Genomic DNA, 24,985 nt, shown 5'->3' on the forward strand with positions numbered 1-24,985 from the left:
CTTCGACGCCACCTCGCTGGTCATACCTCCCCCAGTCATGAACATAAACCGACACCCTTGACTACCAGTGGCGGATCCAGGGGAGGGGCGCACCGGGCGTCCCCCCCCCCCCCCGCCCCCTCTTAATTTCCAAAACGAAAAAGTATAGCTACAAACGGCAGTTTTTGGACTGTAAAATGTCAAAATTTTCAAGCTCGCTCGCTCCGCTCGCTGGCATTTAGTCGTAATGCCATTCTACTGAAGTTGCTGCCAGTACTTGCCGGCAGTTCCGACCGATGCGCCCCCCCCCCCCTCTTACTGCAAAAAAAAAAAATATATAGCTACAAACGGCAGTTTTTGGACTGTAAAATGTCACAATTTTCAAGCACGCTCGCTCCGCTCGCTCGCATTTAAATTTTCCTGATATTGCTGCCAGTAATTGCCAGCAGTTGCGCCCGGTGCGCCCCCCTAAATTTCGAAAGCAAAAAAGATATAGCTTCAAACGGCAGTTTTGGGACTGTAAAATGTCGAAATTTTTAAGCTCGCTCGCATTTAATCTTTATGCAATTCCCCTGATGTTACTGCCAGTAATTGTCTGCAGTTGCGCCCGGTGCGCCCCCCCCCCCCTCTCTTAATTTCCAAAGCGAAAAAATATAGCTACAAACGGCAGTTTTTCTACTGTAAAATGTCAATATTTTCAAGCTCGCTCTCTTCGCTCGCTCACATTGAATCGTTATGCAATTCACCTGATGTTGCTGCCAGTAATTGCCAGCAGTTGCGCCCGGTGGCATGCGCTCCACTCCCCCCCCCCCCCCCCTTAATTTCCAAAGCGAAAAAATATGGCTAAGAACGGTAGTTTTTGGACTGTAAAATGTACAATTTTCAAGCTCGCTCGCATTTTTTAATCGTTATGCAATTCACCTGATGTTGCTGCCAGTAATTGCCAGCAGTTCCGCCCGGTGCGCCTCTACCTTAATTTCCAAAGCAAAAAAATATAGCTAAGAACGGCAGTTTTTGGACTGTAAAATGCAAAAATTTCAAGCTCGCTCTCTTCGTTCGCTCGCATTTAATCGTTATGCAATTCACCTGATGTTGCTGCCAGTAGTTGCCAGCAGTTCCGCCCGGTGCGCCCCCCCCCCCCCCTTGATTTCCAAAGCGAAAAAATATGGCTAAGAACGGCAGTTTTTGGACTGTAAAATGTAAAATTTTCAAGCTCGCTCGCATTTAATCGTTATGCAATTCACCTGATGTTGCTGCCAGTAATTGTCTGCAGTTGCGCCCGGTGCGCCCCCCCCCCCCCTTAATTTCCAAAGCGAAAAAGTATAGCTACAAACGGCAGTTTTTGTACTGTAAAATGTCAACATTTTCAAGCTCGCTCTCTTCGCTCGCTCGCATTGAATCGTTATGCAATTCACCTGATGTTGCTGCCAGTAACTGCCAGCAGTTCCGCCCGGTGGCATGCGCTCCACTCCCCCCTCCCTCAATTTCCAAAGCGAAAAAAATATGGCTAAGAACGGCAGTTTTTGGACTGTAAAATGTCAAAATTTCAAGCTCGCTCTCTTCGCTCGCTCGCATTTAATCGTTATGCAATTCACCTGATGTTGCTGCCAGTAGTTGCCAGCATTTCCGCCCGGTGCGCCCCCCCCCCCTTGATTTCCAAAGCGAATAAATATGGCTAAGAACGGCAGTTTTTTGGACTGTAAAATGTAAAATTTTCAAGCTCGCTCGCATTTAATCGTTATGCAATTCACCTGATGTAGCTGCTCAGTAGTTGCCAGCAGTTCCTCCCGGTGCGCCCCCCTCCCTCAATTTCCAAAGCGAAAAAATATGGCTAAAAACGGCAGTTTTTTGGACTGTAAAAACGTCAAAATTTCAAGCTCGCCTCTCTCTTCGCTCGCTCGCATTTAATCGTTATGCAATTCACCTGATGTTGCTGCTACACTGTAAAAACATCGGTATTAGATTTAACACCACGGGTGTTAAATCTAACACCGATCAAACTTCAATAAAGGACCACACCCACAGAGTGTTGAAAATGCACTGTGATGGTGTTGAAAAGTGTTCACCTGACACTTCTTGGTGTTAATTTGACACTGTACCTGGTGTTATTTTGACACTGTACTGGTGTTAATTCAAAAATGACACCACATGGTGTTGATTTGATATTTGTTGGTGTTAATATCAATGGTTTTAACACCCGTCCAGCTTCAATAAGAGACCACTACCAGCTGAGTGTTACTGTGGTGTAAATTTATTTTCACATTTTTTTCAAAAATCTAGTATCTTAATGTAAAGTTCTTGATCGTCTTGTTGAAATTAAAAATCAACAAGAAGTGCAGTTACTAAGAAACTCTTCAAAAAACAGTTTAAAATTTGGAAATGACACCCGGAGGTGTTAATCTAATACCAGAAATGAGCACCGAAAATTTAACACCAGCTCGGTGTTCACTATTTAACACCGGACTTTTTGCAGTGTAGTAATTGCCAGCAGTTCCACCCGGTGCGCCCCCTCCCTTGATTTCCAAAGCGAAAAAAATATGGCCTAAGCTCGCTCGCTCCGCTCGCTCGCATGTAATCGTTATGCTCTTCTGATATTGCTGCCAGTAATTGCTAGGAGTTGCGCCCGATGCGCCCCCCTTAAATTCCAAAGCGAAAAAAATATAGCAACAAAACGGCAGGTTTTTTTTTTTTTTTTTTACTGTAAAAATGTCAAAATATTCAAGCTCACTCCCTCCGCTCGCTCGCATTTAATTGTTATGCCTTTCTCCTGATGTTGCTGCCAGTAATTGCCGGCAGTTGCGCCCGGTGCGCCCTCCCCCCTTTATTTTCAAAGCGTAAAAATATAGCTCCAAATGGTAGTTTTTTGACTGTAAAATGTCAAAATTTTCAAGCTCGCTCTCTTCGCTTACTCGCATTTAATCGTTATGCCATTCACCTGATGTTGCTGCCAGTAATTGCCAGCAGTTGCTCCCGGTGCGCCACCCCCCCCCCCCATTTACAACATCAAAATGCAAAAAAAAATTCTCACCGTGGGAGGGGGGGGGGGGGACAACAGGCACTTCCACACCCTCTCCCCCCCCCCCCTCCTTGCTCGCTCCCTCGCATACTAACACCCCCCCCCCCCCCCCCCAAGGTGAAATCCTAGCTACGCCGGTGCCCTTTCCCCGCTTGGTTTCCCTCAAAAACAGTAAAAGTCTAGGGATTGAGAGCTTCCTATATTCCAAATGTCTGTATAAAAAAAAAAAAAAAAAATCTCGTTACATTAGGGTCAAAACGCACCCCCCTTGAAAAAAAGCTGGTGACGCCCCTGGATTCCACTCCTTCTCTTCCCACCTCCCTGTTTTACAGTGCACTCCCGTTATAACGAACACGGTTATAACAAAATTCTGGTTATAACGAAGTAAAAATTTGGGCTGCAATGTCATCCACTCTATGTATTTCTATTGTTTATTTGTTCGGTTATAACAAAATTCCGATATAACAAAAGAAAACTGCCGGTCCCGAGGATTTCGTTATAACGGGAGTCCACTGTATAAATATGTAAAAACCCGGATGCTCGTGATATGCTCTAATGTCGCCTGCTGAACTCCACGACCCTGCAAAATACCAACTGTAATTGCCTCGCAAAACTACCTCGTATAGGTAATAATTCATGATATTTCACACTCTTCCACTCAACCCATGTCCTTCAACAGACACATCATGACAGAGGTTGTTGTATGAATAGGGCGCCCTACGCCTTAACTGTACAGATTGAACGGCCTCCTATAAGGTAGTAGGGGCGTCCTACATTATAACATGATGTAAATAAAACCGTATCGACAGTCACTGAATGCGTTGACATGTGCTGCCATTGAGCTCTGCTGAGTCCATGGAACCACAGTTTTTGTTTGTTTGTTTGTTTGTTTGTTTGTTTGTTTTGTCTGTCTGTCTGTCTGTTTGTTTGTTTTTACAGCCATGACCCGAGCCATACATCATAGAGAGCCAGGTTGACACTAAACTTTCATTTTATCTTTTATCTTTGTAATAGCAAAGGGGAATATCATAGCAAGGAAAATTCTATTGCAAGAAAATGATAATCCTATTTATAAGCTGCAAGTGTTTCAGAAAAAAATGTGTCTATTTAGACATCTTTTTTCTTGATGTGTATGGTAATTGGTATGATTGTCTGAGTCACGATATTTCATTGCCTGTTTTTCAAAGTGCTTTGTTTGATGTAGAATAATGAAATATCGGGGGGGGGGTAGTTTCATTTTAATCTGCTTGTCGTCGAATAGTTTCGGTAGTTTTCTTCAGATTAGAGCGTCGGCATGAAATTCAAAAAAGTATAGACAGAAATGAAAGAAGCGGGAAGGAAGAAATAGCAAATACAAGATTATATAAAAGATAAATGATTTTTTTCAGGCCAAAAGCGTATTCAGGCTAAAGCTTTACATCGTGAAATCTTCAATCCCCCCCCCCCCCAAAAAAAAGTAATTTCCTTTCTTGAGGCAGTTTAAGATAAAAAAAAAGTCACCAAAATTAGATTTCTCAATGTAAGGCCCGTGTTACGTTTGTACGTCTTTTCAATTCATATTTTGTATATAAAAAAAAGTATAACTGCATTGATCACGTTCATTTTTTTTTAAAGTCATCACACAGTGCAGCATCACGCGTAACAATAGGACACTGTCAAAGAGGTAGAACCTCTTTGGACACTGTACATAGTCGTTTTCAATCCTGGTGTGGACAGCGCCATCATGTGTTACATATCAAGAATACGTACACTTTCAATTTGCATGTTTTGATATACTAGCTTACGAAGACATAATTTGCAACACCAAGGTCAACGCTCATGGAAAATCTCTCTTTATTATGGAGAGTTTAAATGCTAAAGTAGATAATCGCCATCCTTTTTTAAAAAAAGTAAGGTCATCATCAATAGAGACAAATTAATTCAACATTTTCACTGATATTGATGTATAGGCCTATCGTTTAATTGTTATGATAATAATAATAGTAATAATGATAATAATAATAAGGGTATTTATGATAATCTAAGTGTTCAAAGGGCATGAAAAATCACTCACACAGCATAAAAGAGAGAAAGTAATAGAGTGAGAGTACGTGAGTCGTTAATGAGTGTATCTTCATTTAAGAGTATATGAAGAGTTTGTTCGCAAAAAACAATTTGTCCATTTTTGAAGATTTTGAAGTACGGTCTCTGTCATAAAGTACAAAATAATACCTTTTAAATGATATATTGGTCACTACATATAAAGGTACATTTTTGGAAGTTATGGTCAAAAGAAGCCAACATTCTCTTATCATTTTCTTTATTTTTCTTGACCTTCAATTGCAAATATCTCCATTTGGCAAATATGGACTTATCGTTTTTTTGCAAACAAACTCTTCATATTTAATGTTCTCGAAAATGCTTTTCTTGATTATCACATTATACGTTTCATTTATTTTGTTTGCTTTTTCAGCAGCTTCATCACAATTTCAAACATTTATACTTGATAAAAATGGATATATTGTTTTTTACATGTAAATGCTCTCTCTCTATCCTTATTTGATTTGTACTAGGCATATGTATATAAGAATACAATTTTGTTTTCTTCATTTTGTTACTTATTATCGCATGTATATTTTCTTAATTTACGTTTTTGCAATTTAAATATGTTCTGCTTATACATTGTATATAATTTACACTATTTATTTGATAGAAATGAATATAAATTTGAACTTTGAAATTTATTGTATAGAAATGATATATTCTATAAATATAAAAACGAAAAAATAAGATAGTGATAAATGTAGAAAATGTAATTTTTCCTCACTTTTATCTCGCGGTTTGTATAAAAGGTTAATCAGAGTGTGTGTGTATTATGTACGTGTGTGTTTGGGATGGAGGTGTAAATATTTCTTTTATTTACAATACCTGATAACAAGTGTAATTCCACCAGCAGAATGTTTACAGCTCATTGATACTATTACACTATTATTTCCTGCGATTGCCATGCAGTGAGCTCAAGTCACATTTGAAAACAATCTGGCTTTATCCTGCTAGATTTTACTATATGACAATCAGTGTGTCAAAATGTTTGAGACGGAGTGTAAGGAAATTTGGGGCAAAGAGAAAGTTATTTGACACTGATGAAATGTAGAAAACGAGACTGAATGAGAAGAGGTTATTCTACATTATTGTCTGCCAGTCTGTCTTTCTGTCTGTCAAATTAAATTGCACTAATGTAATTAATTGCATTATTATAATTATTCAAACTTTCATACACATTAGTTATGAGGTCGCATCTTCTTTGATTAGTTTGTAATCGTTTGGAACTATATCTTGAACTCATGAACAACATCGACGTGAAGTTGAGCACTCTGGGATGTATGTTTTTTCTTAAAAAGATGGAAATAAGTTATTTTGACATAATCTCTGGCCTTTTTGGATAAGATCATGTGTAGTATCAAGTGTATACAATTTCGTCCAATTTTAGAAGAAGTCATGAGTCACCAATATGTTGCGTGGGATGACCGACCGAGGCGAGTTGGGATGGTGACTTGTGCACGAAGAAAACTCCAACATTTGCCAGCTTTTCTCTGCATACGTGTCTGGCAAGGCCTCCTAGGCTACCAGAAAATATCAAAAATGAACGCTATTCGGCCGTCGTTCTTCGTAGTGCTACGTTATACGCGCATGATGCATCTAACTGCCTATTTATTTTCAGTTTCACAGGCAATAATGCACCAAATACACGGTACGGCGAAAACGTACGTCGGGAAGATGGCGGATATTTCTCGCGAAGAAAAACTCGCAGCTGCGAGGAAAAAGGTAATTTTGACTTACGCCATTACATTTCGAAGATGAGTCTGTATGTTATAACACGTTACCATGTTTCCTCTCTTTCTGCAACTTTTTAGTTTGCTAGCTTTTGTACAGACCGCAGCGATAATGACATCCTGTTCAGTTTCCATTTCCGCTCGTTACCTTTTAAAAAGATTGCCTAGTCCCACACCCTCGCCTCTGCGTATTTTGTATTGATGTTAATGATATGATGGTGTTCAGCTCCCTCAGAAGAATTTGTCAATTGACAATGAGTGACCAGATGACTGTGCTGTGTCATGTGTGTACGGTGATGCTAGCGCTACTACTATGTCGGCAGTGGCTATAAATAAGTCCCCTTTGGAAAATCACACCTCTCTGTTTTGTACAGCTTCCAGTCTGTCTATAGTATCAAGGCGAGCGTGGAGATTTTATTTTAGTGTTCAGTGCCAGTGGTGTTGAGTCTTGAGCAGTATTTTACTCACTGGCAGTAGGGACTAAGGTTTCTACCAGCGGCGGATCCAGGGAGGACTGCAACCGGCGCACGCCCCCCTTTATTTTTTGTTGAACCAAAAGAAATAAATGGGGGGGGGGGGGGAGGGGTGCCTGCGCCCCCCCCCCTTTAATTTTGTAAACGCGCCCCCTCTTTACGGAATTCCTGGATCCGCCCCTGTCTACCGTACCGGTAGTTGACCGAAAGATCGGTCTGTATCTAGTCGTCTGGGATATGTTCCGCGGAGACTGCATCTGGCGTCACGGATTTGTCTCTGGAGGAGAGTGATAACGTCAAAAAAATAAAAGACTCCTCCAGACAGATAGATCTTTCTATCTATACGAGGGATATCGGTACAGTAGTCATATATGGTAGTTGAGTAGACCTAGACTATCTGCTGGTACTTAAAAAAACTCTTTACTAACTAGACTGGGTCCACCTGTCCACCGCCATGCACCGCTGACACTGTGACCACATAAATTTATTTGCAAATTAAAAGCTGTTATAATGTAGTGTCATGTACATAGATTAGGTACAACACAACTGAAACATGAAAAGAATCTTAAAGCTTAAAAAGGGCATGGATTTGGAGTAAAACTAAACATACATTTTTAGTTTTACATATGTGCATGTCATCAACCATCCTGGTCACTGTTGTTAAATGTTGGATTTAATTTGTTAAATGACAATCGCATGTCTGTGGAAAGAGAAGACTTGTTACATAGAACATCAGAGAATAAATGGCTGTTTAATTTAGTGCCTTATGCATATTGACACTGACCCTGTGTAAACAAGCCTGAGTGCAGCCAGAATCAAATGTTGATTAGAGGTCAAGTTAGCATTGCACCTGATGTTAGAGTCTCAAATGCCATATGAGTAAGTTCTGTAATTTGTTATATAAGTGTGCATATAATTCTAGGTTGTAAATCACACTCACAGTATAGTTTGACTGCTGGTTTCAAATCTTATTATTTTCATGATTGATAATTTTGTTTTTTGAAGTCATTCTAACAATGAGATACCATACTGTAGGTACACAGATGTTCTGAGAATTTTTTTTTTTAAAGTCATTATTTGTACTGAAAGCCAAACATTTCATGTGTAGGCCTATGATATATTTCCACATTAGCCCCCTTCAGTAAACAATTTTCTCCCAATACTAATCCTTTTGACCAAGCAAGAAGAAATGAATGGAAAATGAGTTTCTATACTACAGGAGGTAAAAGTTTTTGTGTGTGTGCCAAGAAAATAGTAAAAATATACTATGAAAATGTAATTTTTTTTAAACTCCCAAATATTTGATGAAGAGTGTACATCAGCTGGGATTTATGCATTAGGTAATAAGTATTTTAACAATGCTTGCTTTAACAGCTGCAGAAGTTCCAACAAAAGCGAACCCCATCAAACACGCCAGGGGGTCCATCAGCAAAGAGTGCAAAATCTGCTTCCAAGGCCAAGTCCAAGTCTAGTGCTGGTGGGAGCAGACCAGAGAGTCCAGCTCCAAATGCTCGTCAGACCAGGACTGAACCACCTCCACAGACTGGCCAACTAGGAGATCACCATCTGGAGGCAAAGCGTGATGAAGTGGCGGCAAGTTCTAGTTTCATCTCCAGTCCACCAGTAAGGACATGAATTCACATCTTTCACCAGGCAGCATTTCATGTGTAGGGGGATGGTATAGTTTTTGTTGAGATGAGGGATTCAGATTGTAACTTTTTGCGAGATAATTAGAAACCATTTAAATATTACAAAGCTTACAATTCTAAAAGGAATTCGAAGTTTATTTGATTAAAATCGGTTTTGAAATGGCTCAGATGTCGAACACAGAGAAAAAACAAAGAGGCCCTAATAAAAGATGAGTCCCACCTTTTATTAGGACCTCTTTGTTTCTGGATATCTTAGCCATTACAAACTAAATTTCATCAATAAACTTTGAATTCCTCTTAGAATTGTATGCTATTTTATCTTTTATGAAAGGTTTCTCATCTCACAAAAAAGTTGAAACCCTGAAGCTCTATCTCCACCAAAACTATGCATATCCCTTTAATCAATCAAATTAACTACAGATGGCTCTGCATCTGTACATACAAATGATGTTAGCAAAGCAGCAGACAGTTTCATTATTTTTATGCCTCCGCTATGAAGTGTCGCCGGAGGCACTATGCTTTATTCTACTTCTTAGTTTGGATAGCAAGGTAGGCTATGTCCTGTTTATTGCATTTAAACATTTGATTGTAAATTTATGTGATTGTGCATCACAAAACCAACGAAAAGTTGCACAGGTCAACTTAGTCAATCTTGAGTTTTTCATAGAAATTTTTCGGAAACTGAGCAATTTTACATTATTCTAAAGTTTAGGTTTATTAAATTAATGGGATATTGTGCTTTTAGCAGTTTTTCTAGGATACTTTTTTGTATAGTAGTGGGCTAAGGTAAATCTTAGAGGACCCTTTTCATTTCTTAGAAACCCTGTATGCACTATTCACTTTCAACCCTGATAACTATTGAATGATACTACTGCTTTGAAAGTTGGCTCTAGTCATGAATAGAATGTGTAAGTAGAGCATGCTCCCTTAAGCTTAATCTGATAATTCTTTCATTGTTGTTGCTATGGAGTTTCACATCCTGCTTTTTGTCCCATTCATTCCACAGAGCGTGTCGTGGTAAGATTAAAGTGCTTGGCTAGACCCTATACTTCAGAGCCTTTTTTTTCTCAGTACATACTTTTCTAGAATGTGTATTTAGATAGGCTAGGAGAGTCCATAGAGTTACAATGTATATGTCCTTTTATCTTTTAAGTACATGTACCTGCTCTTTCAAAATCTGCCCTTGACTTAAATCCATCTCTGGCAACTTTTTGTTGGTTTCGTGATGCAGGGTCACAAATGAACATTTCCAAATTAGTTTACCTGCACTGTAGTCTGTGCTCAAAGACCTCAAACTTTAGATGCCCTGTTCTGTTGTACTAGAAGTACAGTTGTAGAAGATAACAGAAAATTTTGTGTGAAAAGTATGGCACGTGTCAGATGTCATGGGAGAACCAGCTTGCAGTGTTGGGTTTTCAAATATCAAATACCCTGATATTTCATAGTGCGTGTATTTAGAGTGGATTTTAGAGAAATTTGAAAACCACAGAGCACCTAGAATATGACTTTGACATTTGATGGTATGCATACTGACCCCCCCCCCCATATCATGCTCTTGCTATATAGGAAATATATGACCAACTTTTCATACAAATCGCATATTTTGTCCCTACAGTGATTCAAAGATTGTTAAAGTATTTTGTAAAAGAATGGACAAAAGGAGAAGTTTTCATGTGACATTTAAACAGATGATTTCATCTGCGACAAAAAGAAGGAAAAAGACGTCTTTGTGGCAAAATGTTTCTGTAATGAAGCACTCAATTGTCCTCCCTTTTATCACTTATTACAGAATGACACAAGTCAGAATGCTAGCAGCCATCACCATTCAGAGTAAGTGTGTGACAAAGTCCTATGAAATAGCCATGCGTATGTACACCTATTCTTTCATGTACGCTTGTGTGTGTGTGTGTGTGTGTGTGTGTGAGAGAGAGAGAGAGATCTATACACACCCTATGTTTAGACAATCCCCTGCTTTGCGGGGATAGTTTGGAGAGTTTTATGGTCGACCGTCCACACATGCATTGAAATCCCCCACTGAAAGGGGGGAAAAATCACAGCTGTGTTACGTCACCGTACGTGGTGCTGTAAGGCGCGCAATTGCAAATTTATACGATTGCCTGATTCGCCACCACATTTCAAGCATGCTCACTTATGAGGAAAACAGCTGCGCGAGAGGATCCAGGTCAATCCCCGGCCAGAATTCTGTTGCCGGACTCGACAGGCTTGCCAGGGGAGCAGGGAATGTCCCACCGAGCGTTCTCACGTTGGGATTGCCAGGGAAAGTCCTGGCAAACAGGACATTCCCCACGAATTGGGGGATGTATGAATAGTTGATGCTGTGGTGTTTCTGCAAAGAGAGTGTGCATCAGTTGTAGGATTTGTATCACTCTAAGTCTATTGTTTAGTGAATGCATGATAGCATCAGCTGTACCATGGTACAGCGATTTTTAATGGAATTGTCTGAATATTTCCAAAGACTGCATACATGTGGTATTTAAAAGAGTGTAAAAATATTTTCATGCAAGCAATGTTCTGTGAAAAGTACTGTTTCTAAATTTAGTTTTTCCTTTGTCATTCTCTACATCAGTTCATTAAAAAAAAAAAGTAATCTATGTAGGTTCCATCCCCAAAGAATTTCAAAATGCTTAAATGTACAATTCAGTCGTGCATGTGCTGAAACTCCACACCAATCAAGGTTCTAATTTCAGGGTTTTTAGTAAACATAACAGTATGTTGGAAAATCACATGATCCTATGCTAATTTGCATTCTGTATTGCTGTCCACTGATGCAACCCTATACCTTAGTAGTAAATATTGTATGTGTGCTGTTTGAAGATTGATGAAGAACTAGTTGCCAATATCAGATACAGACATTAAGTTGTTCAGAGATTGTGATGGACTAATTTAGTCAGCTAAGGCTGTCATGAAAGGTTTTGATGGAGAAATCACACGTGGGAAGTGTCAAGTGTTAACAAAACTGATTGTATTTTTCTTTGTGACACACAGCAAACCTCTATCATCTGCAGAGAGTCTTCGACAGCTGTCCAGACAGCTGAATGGGCTCATGTCAGAGGTAATACTTCCTGTTGTGTATTAGCAGGTTCAAGAGGAACTCATTTTAAGCTGTAGAGCTTATCCACTGTGTGTATGTATCTCACTGATCCATTGTAAGATATCATCAGCCAAAAATATATAATTGAGTTGAATACACATTCTGGAGAACTTTTGTTCGGTTGTAAAATGAAATATATGGAATAGGCTCTTTGTGGTGCAACAGTTTGTGAATTTATTTTTCAAAGCTGATATTGATTTCTTGCACATTTACAACACATTAATGCATATATATATTCATGTATATCGTTACCCCGAAATGTGGCAAACCATGGATAGTTTAGTAGCGTGTGATGTCCTATAGGAGATACAAACTAATTTAGCTCTCCTTCATGACCCTTCTCAATCATAGGAATATCAACTGAGCATGGTCTCTTAGGAGAATCAAGCCCAAATGTATATATGTGGATTGAGTGAATGCAGCAACACTAGTAGAGCACATCAATGAAATTTGAGGAAAATCAGACAATCCTTTCAAAAGTTATGAGTTTTAAAGTTTCAGTGCCACCATAAAGTATTGCTGAATGAAACAACTACAACATTTTGGTACGTCACACATGGACAAAGAAAATGTAAGGAGAATTCAAGATACATGTACCTTCATTTTTTTAGCATAATTCAAAAGCATCTGGTTTACCTCTTTCAGAAAACGGGAATTACCCTATATACCCAGTAAGGGCCATATGTCATCAGCCAGAGGAGGGAATGTGCACTTTTCATAAAAACTATATTTTTGTTATACTTTCGTCCCAGTTTGTTACAATAAAGCTCTATGTCTCATTTATCTAGACTTCACTTGTTAACGGTGAGCCAAGCACAGCCAATGGTAGCAATGGCATGTCAGACCTAGAGGTGAGTTCATTTCCAGTTTTTCTTCTCTGTCAAAGTCTTCATCTTCTATCAGCTTCTTTTCTTTGCCTCTTTTCAGTAGCATCTAAATAAGTGTATTTGATTTTACTTCCACTGTAGACAAGTAAAAGCACTGATTACATTGAACCCCCCCCCCCAAAAAAAAAAAGCAAAAAGCAAATAACATAGAAAAATGTGAAGATTGATAGAAAGACGCCTCGTATGACACCAGTGTTAGTGAAGATTTGAAAGCTCTCTGGTGTATTTGAAAGCTCTCTGATGTGAATAGAATGAGAGAAGTGTAGGACTGGATAATTTTCCATTGTATGGCACCGCTCTTCCTTGGAGAGTTTTATCTTATTAAAGCCATGACAGTTGTGATAATATATATATATATTTTTATTCCCCTGGGAATAGATCCGAAACCAGGAGCTTGCTGCTGAGGTGGACCACCAGACACAGACCAACAGAAGATTGATGCTGGAGGCAGAGCAACTGGTAATGTTTGATTTCAAAATACAAACATTTTATTAGGACCTCAAAGATGAGATGAACATGATCGACCACACATGCATCATTTCTCTGACACTCAACAGTAATAAAACCACAACACCACCAGTCATCTAGGAGGAAACATCAAAACATGACTTTATTCCCTCGAGCGCCATGTGTGCGATCTCTAGAAGCTTCCAGTACATGGGTTTCCTTGAACAAATTATGCGTACATTAATTTGCATAATACACATACTGAAGACAATTTTCTGACTTGTAATCATATTTCTGAAACACATACCTAGTTGTGTGTAAAGTGACACTGGGTGTAAACACTGAACTGCCTCTCCCTGCTGGCCACTGTAAATAACATTCCTTATGCCAGCTGTGTGGCAGATGCAATGACCTGTCAACCAAACACACACGCTTCATATACATGCATGCAGGAGTGAATATGTTTGTGCACGCACCATACATATTATATCAAAGGATTTCCTTGTGGAAGAAATTAAAGGTCAAAGCTAAGCGCTGCCCAGCCCCATATGCTTCAGAGGTCACACTATTCAGATTAGAAATGCACAACCATATTCTAGCAAATAATGATTTGGAATCACTGCTAGACCACCACTTGCCAAATATGACCTGAGAAAGGTCATGGGGAGAAACAGGATTCTTTTGCTTTCAGACTTACAAAGGAGAAAGTGATTAGCAAGAAATGTGTTCCTGTACAAGTTCTTTTGCCAATCTCATAGGGCTCAATGCTTCACTTTCTTCAATCCATTCTGTTTTTAGTTGTATTTTCTTCTTTGCAGCAATAGCATTGCTTGAATAAACAAACGTGTGTGATGCAAAAAAGTTTTTATTGACTTGATGGATTGTGAATTTAATAGTAGTCAATCTGTATTGTAAGTTAACAATATTTAAATCAGTGAGAAAGATTGTTAATGATTTTTGTGATCTTCAACTGTTCATGCAATATACATCCTCATACACATACTGTTACATGTCTTTCTTTTACAATTTATAGAAGCAGCAGTGCATGAGGTTGCAAGAAAACATTGACAAGGTACAGTATGAAGACAGATTCTGTTTGAGTGTTCTAAGTTGTGGGTCCTAAGTGTAATTATGAATATTCAAATGTAGTGTCATGGTAAATTTCCCTTTTTTCTTATGGCATTGAAATTAAAACCGAGACATGACTGTTATCAAATAACTGAAATTTGTACAGAAAGACATGCACATTCCTTCTGTATGATAAATGCTCTGTGTACTTCTTCATTTAAAGGGCCCCTAACAAATAAAGTACTATATACGCCATATATTTCGCGAGTCTAAATTTTCGCAAATCGAGAATTCCCGACGATTTCGCGAGTGGTTAAATTCGCGAGCGTGGAGTCCTGTACTGAACGGAGAAATGTACACGCGTATACATAACATTCACATCGGTGTCTGAGTCAATATTTTTGTGTGTCTTTAATTTCGCGAATAGCACCCGATTTGCTAAATTCGCAAAAATAAAAACCTCGCGAAATATTTGGCGTATACAGTATTAAACTAACAAGTTTTTCTTTTAGTTTTATTGAGACCTCTTACTGTTTTAATGTGAGAGTACATCCAATTCTACACCACATATTGAACCATATTGATGAAATGCCAAACCTTTGCTTTGCCTCTGGGAATCACTTGAAGGTCACTTTAAAAAAATATTACATGTACAGTGATCATTGCAGCCGAATGACAAATGGCCCTACATAATGCCCAACCAAATGTAATCATGTTGATAATGATATGCTACTTCTTTGCTTGTAAACCCCCACCTTCTTTCTCTTCTCAAATTCCAGGAACGAAGTGAGTTTGCAGGCAGAGCACACAAGGAACAGAGCGCCCTCAAGGAGCAGCTGCAGGTTCACATCCAAACCATCGGAATCCTGGTCTCGGAGAAGTCTGACCTGCAGAGTGCACTCAATCAGCTACAGTCTGGCTTCAAACAGAAAACTGGTTAGCTTTTTGATATTCATACTTTTATGTGTATTTGTTGTGATTTGAGGGGTGGAGGAAGGGGAGGACTGGCTTGGAGAATGATGTAACATATCCTGCAGTGCTTAATGGGGAAATATTTGTGTGGAAGCCCACATTCAAGCATTTGATATAAAAAAGAATGTAGACATGTATAACCAGTAGAGATTGAAATCATGGCAAGCCTGGGATAAAGGGGAAATCCAGTCCAAATATAAGTCAGTCTGATAAGAAAGAGTAAAATATTATGAGTTCAACGGTATAATTTTGATTAAAATTGGATGAAAAATTAGGAAGTTATGACATTTTGAAGTTTCGCTATTTTTTTTTTTTTTGGGGGGGGGGGGGAGAAACAGTTTTTGAACAGTCAATATGAATATGAAAATGGCAAAGTAAACATGTCTTTTTCTCACAACTTACCATATAGTTTGTACATAAAATTTTGAAAATTCAAGTTTTTCATTCAAACGCAATTATGCCCGAGGGTCAAATCCTCATACAGCTAACTGATCACTATTCGTAAGTTATCCACCCAGGAATAACATCATGTTGCAGACTTCAGTGACAGAAATATTGAATGTTCATCATTTCCTTTTTTGTACATGATCAATGGAAAATTGTGAGGGTATGACATGGTTAGCTCACTCATTTGCATATTCATATCCACTGTACAAGAACTGTTTTGCAGAAATTAGCAAAACTTCAAAATTTCATAACTTCTTATTTTTCATCCAATTTCAGTCAAATTTTTACCATTGAACTCATGAGATATTACTCTTTTTTGTCAGACTAACTTATATTTGGACTGGATTTCCCCTTTAAATAGCAAAGATTATGTGTGGATTTCTAGAACTCACTTAAAACATGGAATGTTCTAAACTTTGGAAATAAATGTTGATGTCAGGGCATCATAATTCGTAGAACTCATCCAATCACAATCTGCCTGCTTGTATATGGTGGGGTCATGAGCCAGATTTTTATGGAGTGTGGAGAGGAGGACGAGCTTGACTGAAATTTACTCGAATACGACTAAGAAATATTCCATTCTTTTCCTTGATTTTGATGCAGATGAAGTTGAGAACCTCGCCAGTCGACTGCAGGTGTCTCGCCAGAGAGTGGCCGAGCTTGAGAGGGGCTTGGCGAGTGCCACCAACTCTTCACAACAGTTGCAGAAGGTAGGCAGTCATCTTATTTAACACCACATGAAATCCATTATGTGGGACTAAGTCATGTTGTTATTTTTGTTTAAAAAAAAAAAACCTTGGTTGAGAAAGCTGTATGTAAGCATTTATCAATGTATTTGTGTATCTTTACAATCCCAACAATATTGTGTTAGCATACTATACTGAAAATCATATAAAGTTTCAGAGTTGACAACGTAAGTTCCTTCAAAACAGGTAGGTGTGATGATGATAAAGATGAAAGAAAAGTTGAATTTGCTTGTGATTGTCTTCTCCACCAAAGACATATAACTTCATGGATTTCTTATTTGTTTCCCTGTAAAAGTTTTATGTATTTTGACATTGACTCCCATCATATACTTGGTAATGTTTACATCTTTATCATGAGCTTCCCATAATTAGGAACCTCGATCACTACATATTTGTGTCTGTATGACTCCATAACCGAGATTATTTCTTCAACTTTTTCCTTAGATCATTTTATGGACCTACAGTATTACAGAACAGACTTCAAATGATTATTTTGATCTACTGTATTTAAAGTCTTCCTGTCCATCTTTTCTCTTTTGTCTCATTCATTTCCTGCAGACAAGTAAAGAACTGGACAAGGAGAAGGATTCACTGAAAATAGATGTCTACAAATTAAAGTATGTCATACCTTGTGGTCTAGCTCTACCAGTGTGTGTGGTGTATTTAATCAAGAAGTATTGACTGGAAAATCTACTCTGAACTTTTCAATTATACATACTGTAATATAACCGGATTTCTCCAATTATTGTGTGGGATTTTTTTGGGGTAAGTTCGCAGACACCTCACTCAGACTCACAACGATCACATCACATCGCATTATTACGCCGAGGCAGCATCAATAATTCACCGAGATGACAATCGAACTGCGTGTGAAGAAGAACTTTATTACTGTACTCGCCAATCCGTCTACCTGTCAGGACTGGTCGCCTGACACGATGCACAACTGTCACTGTACTCGTCGCACGAATGGCCAATACACACAGCGTTACTAGTGTACAAAACACTACAAAACCACGAGGAGACACCGCGGACACTTCCGCCCCCGTTGAGCGTCAGCTCACCGCTCCTCACTCCTACTTCCCGAGCAAGAGTATACCCACGTGCGACCCGTGACCCCCCACCGAAACTCATACGGCCATGGGGTCACCGCACGCCCCCTACGTCCTAACCAGACGTACCAGAGACACCAACTCCAGAGCTCTAAACTCATTTCATTACAATACATAATTTCAGTATATTGCACGGCACTTTGAATATACACTGAAGCAGTCAACAAATTCTATTCAAGAAGTGATATTTTATAGAGGTACAACACAAATATGAGGTCATCATTCCAAGTTAAGTGTGTAATCTGTAGTAATTGCAATTTTGTTACTAAGTAAGTTGGAACTTACACGTGTAATTTGATCCAATTATGATAAATCAAATGCTGCTCATAACAATTAATATTTGGTCATAAATCATAAGTGGAGGAAGTTTACGTTATGTTTTCTCTTTAGCATGTGAAATAATGAATTTGAATTTGAAGTGGTATATATTTGATTTTTAATATCTTTTCTTTCAGGAAATCAAATGATGAATTAAGTCAACAAAACTCAGAACTCACCAACCAACTTCGAGCAAAGGTAAATTTTAATTTCCAATCAAAATCCTGTCTTTAAAGATAAAGAAAAGTGTGTATCGATAATAGATAGACATGGCAGAAGTGTATATCTGCAAGCTATCTGTGAAAAGTGTAGACTTTGAACATACAAATTGTATGATATGAAATGCATCTGTACAAACAACAGTTGAGTTGTGATGATTTTCCATGGAACGATCATGGTATTCTATTGTTTCACTTTTTTTTACACATTATACAGTCAGTTAGTTGTTTTATTGTCAGTGTATTTTACTTCCTCTTTATTCATTGTAGAATGTAAGTCAGTTATTTAAACATTTGGCAATTAAAGGTACCAGGCATCATAATTTTAAAACTTATTACTTGGATTGTTGAATTATTTTGCATAGAGGAATACAGGGTAGACACATGCTAGCCAATACCTGCTGTGAATGCACTTTTGCATGTATTTGTGCTTGTATGCTTGGCTTTCTGAAATCAAATAGCAAGAAATAGGATTCTCAATACATAGTTTTTCTTTCTATATTTTGTCTTATTTGCTCATCTTTTAACCTTCAAAAAGGCCAAAGGATAAAGTGAAGGGAAATATGGAAGTACTCAACAGCTATGAGTGATTTCAGTAACTATATGCCAAAGGATCATGGGTAAATGTTCCAAAAATGCATTTTATTGACAAATTGCCCTTCACTGACAAAGATATAGCACCGATTATTCAGCAGATTCCGGTTTACATCTTCAGTCCGATTTTGTGAAAGTTTGTTGCAGAAGTGCTAGAAATTATTTGCTACCATTGATGCCTGTTTCCCATTTTCTTTCTCCCTTCCCTTCCTACTGACCAGTCCTCAGAGAATGGTCAGCTTGGTCAAGTATTGGGTCAGCTCCAGGAGAGACTACAGCTGGCCGAACTCCAGGTCCAGCAGCTGACTGCCCAGTCCGGCCAGGGTCAGGAGGCCCAGACAGTTCTCCATCGGATCCAAGAAGAGAAGGGAGACCTGGAGAAAAAGTTGGCTCAGGTAAAACAAGACAAAGTTGAGTGATGCAAAACAAAGTGATATGAAAACAATAAAAGGGGAAAAAATTACACATCACCTTTTACATCCTAGCATATCTACATGCATATCATTTTTTATTTTTTATTTTTTTTTAGGGGGGGGGGGTCATCTTTCTTGTAGCACTAACAAGTGAGAGAAATAGAGATAGTGAATGAAAGAAACAGAGAATAGAGAGAGAATAGTATAGAGGGAGAATATTTATCTGAAACTTGCATGCAATTTGACATTGTCAAAATTATATTATTGCAAATAGTTTAATCTTCTTTAATACTCACATATATTTGATTACAATGTTCAATTGCCTCATAATTAATATCGGTCTATTGTGAAAATATCAAATTTGAGAATACAAGTGCCTCCTGTTATATCAAAGTCCTTGGGACTGACAGTTTTCTTTTGTTATATTGATTCTTTTTCTTTTATAACCAAAGGGAACTATGGACCGTAGTAAAAGACCTGAACTTTTACTTTATTGTAGCAAAAATTTGTTAAAAGCATGTTTAGTTGTAATTGGAAGGCCCTGTACTGTACTGTCTAGTTTGAAGTGCATTAGACCGATCAAAATAAAGACAGATAGAAAGGAATATTATGTTGTTACTTTCAATGTTGCCTTTCTTGTGTTGCCCTTGTAGTATGTCCAGTCAGTAGAGCAACTTACTGCTGAGCGGCAACACCTTCATCAGCAATATCAGCAACATTCCTTACAACTGCAAGAGCACATCCAGCAACTGAATTCTCAGGTAGGATGAAAAACATTCAGTTTTGTGTGTTTGGAGGTGACAGTGGTGATGGGGCCAATTAGGATGATGGTTTGTGTGATTATTATGATGATGTTGATAATGATGGTAATGATGTAATAAAGATGATTTTTTTTTTGTCCAATGATGATGATGGTATTGATCATTGTTACAAGAATATTCATGATGATGGGGCTGTCAAATTAGTATGAATCAAAGTTCTCCTATGACTCTTTGTTTTTTCATTATCAAATTATTTTTCCACAGGGATCAAACTAGCTGATGTACTGGTATCAGTCATCAATATGACATTTACTTTCTATCGCAGATTAGGTCATTGTGATGATAGTATTGATTATTACCACAAAAAAAGTTGAATTAACCTTAGGTATCTCTGTCAGCTCCCATTGTGATATTTCACATTGAATTTTGTATTTCACTATTAACCCGTAAGGAAAGGCTGATTTGCTACAACACACATTTTCTATAGACAACTGCCTGAGTGTACTCAGAACTTGTCTTCAATGGGTTAATACAGGAATATACTGATCACCATTCATGTTTTTTTTTTTTTTTTTCATTATTACTGACATATCTTGGGCAGAATGAGTCGTTACAAGCTGAGAAGACTCAGATGATTTCAAGACAGGAGGAACTGCAGCAGGAGATCAACACCTTACAAGAAAATCAAGGTAAAGGTAAAAATAACAAGCTTCTTTACTTTAGTGGATCATTTTGTCTTTATTGCTTTTTACACAAATTGGGCTATAAATGAGCAACTTGCAGAGACTCCAACCCAAAGCACCTTCTGATCTGGAGATTCTCCCGCCCGAAACGCCTTGCAAACGGGAGATTCCAAGTTGATGTGCGCGAAGCGCGAAATTCCCAGGTTCTAGATGCTCTCTAGTGCTATCTAGGTCTAAGGCTTATTTTTTCAACATACGATAGCAATAAGTAAGAAATCCTTTCCAACGGGAGACACAGAGCCAGGGCAGGAGAAATTAAATCATAGGCGGGAGAACGGGAGATTTTGCAAAAATGAGTTTTCGGCGGGAGATCTCCCGTCAAAAACGGGAGAGTTGGAGTCTCTGAACTTGTTTCACCACTTGTATCTAATCTATTTCTATTGCTGACAATACTTTCTGCACTGTTATATGAGAAGTCGACAAGACTGTTCAGTTTAGGAGTTGCCATAGTTAATTGTGTTGTGAAAGTTAGCATACTTGTATTAAAAAAATATGTACTGAATCAGGTCTTCTAGTATTCCTGTGTACCCTCTTGGTAGATTTACCTCTGAAACTTTGTGGAATTTTTTACAGATATGATTTGTGAAAGTAATATATCACATTACCCTCTTTAGATTCATTATTGAAGAAGACAATTCATGAAATATCATTAATTGTTTTCTCATTTATTAAAAATGGGAAAGTTATGCAATCATAGGTCACTGCAGCTATCATTCATGGCTAAATTTGCTTTGTTTTGATACTATTGACTGGCCTTTCAAATCAAGGCTTAGCACATTAAGGAAGTGTTATTAGAAAAGTTTCAGTGGTCAGTCATTTAGGGTATTGATACAAAGAGGGTTCAAAAGGACCCTTTTTGACTGACCACTGGCCTGTCAAATCAAGACTTAACACAATGAAGAAGAATCATAAACATTTCAATGGTCAGTCATAGAGGACACACTGATACAAAGAGAGAATGTTCATGAAAGGCACTTTTTGACTGACCACTGTAATGTTTTCTCCGGCCAACAGCTGACCAGATACGTGATGACGTGAGCGTGAGTAGCGTGAGTCAAGAGGAGGTGATACGTCTGGAACAAAGACTAGCAGCCCTCACAGAGGAACGGCAGGCCATGCTCACCCAGTACCAGAATCTGGTATGACTCCTGCAAAATCTTAGAGTTCCCATGCACCTCATTGTACTTCGCCAAGTAATTGTATTGGTATTCCGTTGATTCCCTTGCAAAATTTGGTTGTAATGATGTGTGAGATAATATTGCAAAACCAGAAATATTAGCAGCATGAAACATTCTCAAAATAATTGGAGCCAATGGTCTTTTTCACTGCATGGAAACTTTACGAATTGGCTACTGGCATTCAGTGCATTGTGTAGACAAAAACTTTTGCATGCATTTTACTTTCACGAATCTTGGCTTCTCACAAAATTTACGAAAGTTTCATGCACAAAAAAATTTTACAAGTGTAGGCAATCTGACTTGAGTGAAATAATGCAGCAGTTTCATGTGAAAGCCATTTTGATGCATTAGGAAATGACTGAATACAGAGTCCATGTGCTGTGACTTTAAATGTCAGGATTGAATATGGTATTGAATATGGGCTTAATTGATGAGTTAATAAGGATATATTTATGTTTCTATAGAATGCACCTGGTGTAAATTTCTTAGCATTGCATAGTGTGCGTAAACTCTACACATTTCCATACTATCCACCTGCTAAGTAATGTAACTTTTGTAAATGATAATATATTTAATGTCTTGTTACCTCTAGCCAGGATCAGGTGTCTGTTAGTCTATTCCTTTTTTGCCTCAAGTCTCTTTCTGCCTATGAATGTCTCTCACTCTTTTCTGTGAGTTGGGAGATGATAATTCCTTCCTGTCTGTACAGACATTGTTTCCGAATGAGAACTCGATCAGCTAATCTATCATTTCTTCTAAAAGTTAAAATGGAGAAAGTGAAAGTAGTCTTGGATTCTTTGTCAGTTCTTGCCACGTGCAGAAAAAAAAAATCTGATTACCGGAAGCTTTCAATGATCACACATTCCTATGAAGGAAATTCCATTTGAAAATGATACACATTCTGTCATGAAGTTAAACCCATGTCGCACAAGTTTTGAATTGCAAACTTTATTGAGTTTCACATGACCATTAAAGGGTAGATATGTATGTGTGTTTTTGTGAGAATGGATGATATTTACTTTGTTAAAGAAAGAGCAAAGGCACCATTTTGAATACATGGAGTAACTCTAAAATCTTAAAAGGAGATACATGTATTAGGAGATTTGGAGTTAGGTGTAATATGGTTGTTCTTCTGCTGATCATTCTTGTCATTATCCTCACTTTGAGTGTTCTTTTGATTAAAATCACTACTGCTGCTACTAGTGCTCTCCTAATGATGATATGAGCAGTAACATACTGTACGAGCTGAAATTTTCGCGTATAGATATTTTCGCGAATTGCTACTTAGAGGACATTTTCGCGTGTTGTTAATTTCGAGGTTCGCGGTTCAAAGGCGATTCATGAAATTCGCAAAAATAAAACCACTGCGAAAATTTCAGCTTGTACAGTAAAGCACTGCCGATATATACTCCTTTTCAAGGTGCTTAACTTGAAGTGTAGTATACAGTGCATTTTCTCTTTTGTGGCTATCATTTTTCTTATTGTTGTTGTTATTGTTACCATTATTGCTACTCTTGCTTTTATTATTGTTATTATTATGACTTAGTGTTATCATCATTGTTGTTATCACAGTCATTACTACTATTACTATTGTAACCATTATAATTGCTATTGCTATTATCATTGGTGTCAGGATTATGATTTGATGATTATGACAATCAAACTTTTCATGCACAAATTCCATCTAGTAAGGGACTCAAGGTGCAGAGTGATATTATCTATACACAGCTCCGTAAGAAAAATAAATTATATCTCTCTTGACCGTCCAGGCGACGGACAATGCCAACCTGAGCCAGCTGTACCAGGAGAAGGAGGAGGAGGCTGAGACCTTGAGGAGGGACCTTGGTAGGCTCCAGGAGGAGGCAGTGGACAAGGGCTCCTTGTTGGAAGGGATCCAGAGTGATAAGGCCACCATCAGCCGGGCCTTGGCCCAGAACAAGGAACTCAAGGTACAGCTGGAGGAGCTCCAGACGGCCTTCGTCAAGATGGTGAGTGGTGCTATGTCAGGCAAGGCCAGGTTTACGTCTACATGGACATTACTTGATCCAGCTCTTCACTTAACCCATTCTGTGTCAGGGACTTTGGACAGTGGATACAGTGCTTTTTGGTTTTCTGTGTCACTCAGCACTAAAAGCATACAAAGGGTTTAATTGATACTTGAATGACATCTGCTTTGCCCCATTTGGTGAAGTCAGAGAGTCTAGCTGGTTACAAACTTCTTGTACTAATGAGAGGGCAGGAGGTACTTTATCATTCATCCACCCTTTGATATTTGCAAGACATTTGCAGGCTGATATTTAGTTACCTTACTGACACATACCTGTAGTCTGCTTATTCAATATAAATTTTCTTTTCTTTCTTTAGTGTTTAACTGAAGTATTTTTGTTTAAAGTTGTCTTGAGAATCAGTGTAGCAGAAAAACAGAAAGATTTTGGCACTTAAAAAAAGGAGGAAAATTTGAAAAATGCATTGTTAGTAAGTGTTTGTTTCTGCAAAATGGAGTCTTGCATATGCATAACTGTGTGTCTGTCTTTTTTTTCCCCCACCTAAATGTACAATAGAGGACATTGGTAAAACACTGATAAGCGACCTTGTAGATATCGATTCCAACTTCTGTCACAGTTTTTAATGTATGATTATTTGCATTCCTCAATCTATTTGAACCCCCCCCCCAAAAAAAAAAAAAAAACATTCACAAAAGTGTAAAGTGGAAAAGTTACCAATAGGGAATTACAGAGATATGGATATTTGATATAACATATATTTGAGTATGTGTGACATAGAGCCAAGAAATCAGGAATCTGTGTGTCGGTGTTGTCTTAGAGTTGAGAAAACATGGATCTGTGTTTTTGTGTTTGTCATAGAGCTGAAAAAACATGGATTTGTGTTTTTGTGTTTGTCACAGAGTCAAGACAACATGGAGCTGACCACACAGCTACAATCTGAGCAGCATGTCAGCAGTGAATTGGGGTCAAGGCTAGGTCAACAAGAGAGTGAGCTAGAGGACACAAGGTCAAAGGTCAGTGTTATACTAGATAAGTTG

General features: G+C 38.3%; 1 protein-coding gene across 1 annotated transcript in view; it reads left to right on the forward strand.

Annotated features, from left to right (window-relative positions):
* The first annotated feature begins 6,751 nt into the window (after positions 1-6,751).
* Positions 6,752-24,985, forward strand: part of LOC139733338 (golgin subfamily A member 2-like) — a 30,545-nt gene continuing 12,311 nt past the window's right edge. Inside the window, exons 1-17 of the mRNA XM_071644175.1 lie at positions 6,752-6,799; positions 8,655-8,903; positions 10,719-10,759; positions 11,936-12,002; positions 12,830-12,892; positions 13,307-13,387; positions 14,409-14,447; positions 15,223-15,379; positions 16,466-16,572; positions 17,167-17,225; positions 18,173-18,233; positions 19,069-19,242; positions 19,914-20,021; positions 20,623-20,710; positions 21,779-21,903; positions 23,712-23,930; positions 24,848-24,961. Coding sequence (XP_071500276.1) covers positions 6,752-6,799; positions 8,655-8,903; positions 10,719-10,759; positions 11,936-12,002; positions 12,830-12,892; positions 13,307-13,387; positions 14,409-14,447; positions 15,223-15,379; positions 16,466-16,572; positions 17,167-17,225; positions 18,173-18,233; positions 19,069-19,242; positions 19,914-20,021; positions 20,623-20,710; positions 21,779-21,903; positions 23,712-23,930; positions 24,848-24,961 — 1,800 coding nt within the window. The remainder of the gene's footprint in view (positions 6,800-8,654; positions 8,904-10,718; positions 10,760-11,935; positions 12,003-12,829; positions 12,893-13,306; positions 13,388-14,408; positions 14,448-15,222; positions 15,380-16,465; positions 16,573-17,166; positions 17,226-18,172; positions 18,234-19,068; positions 19,243-19,913; positions 20,022-20,622; positions 20,711-21,778; positions 21,904-23,711; positions 23,931-24,847; positions 24,962-24,985) is intronic.

Source organism: Diadema antillarum, unplaced genomic scaffold (assembly GCF_040938485.1).
Source record: "Diadema antillarum isolate AM-2024a unplaced genomic scaffold, OU_Dant_1.0 seq00000472_RagTag, whole genome shotgun sequence".
In the NCBI taxonomy this organism is placed as follows: Eukaryota; Metazoa; Echinodermata; class Echinoidea; order Diadematoida; family Diadematidae; genus Diadema; species Diadema antillarum.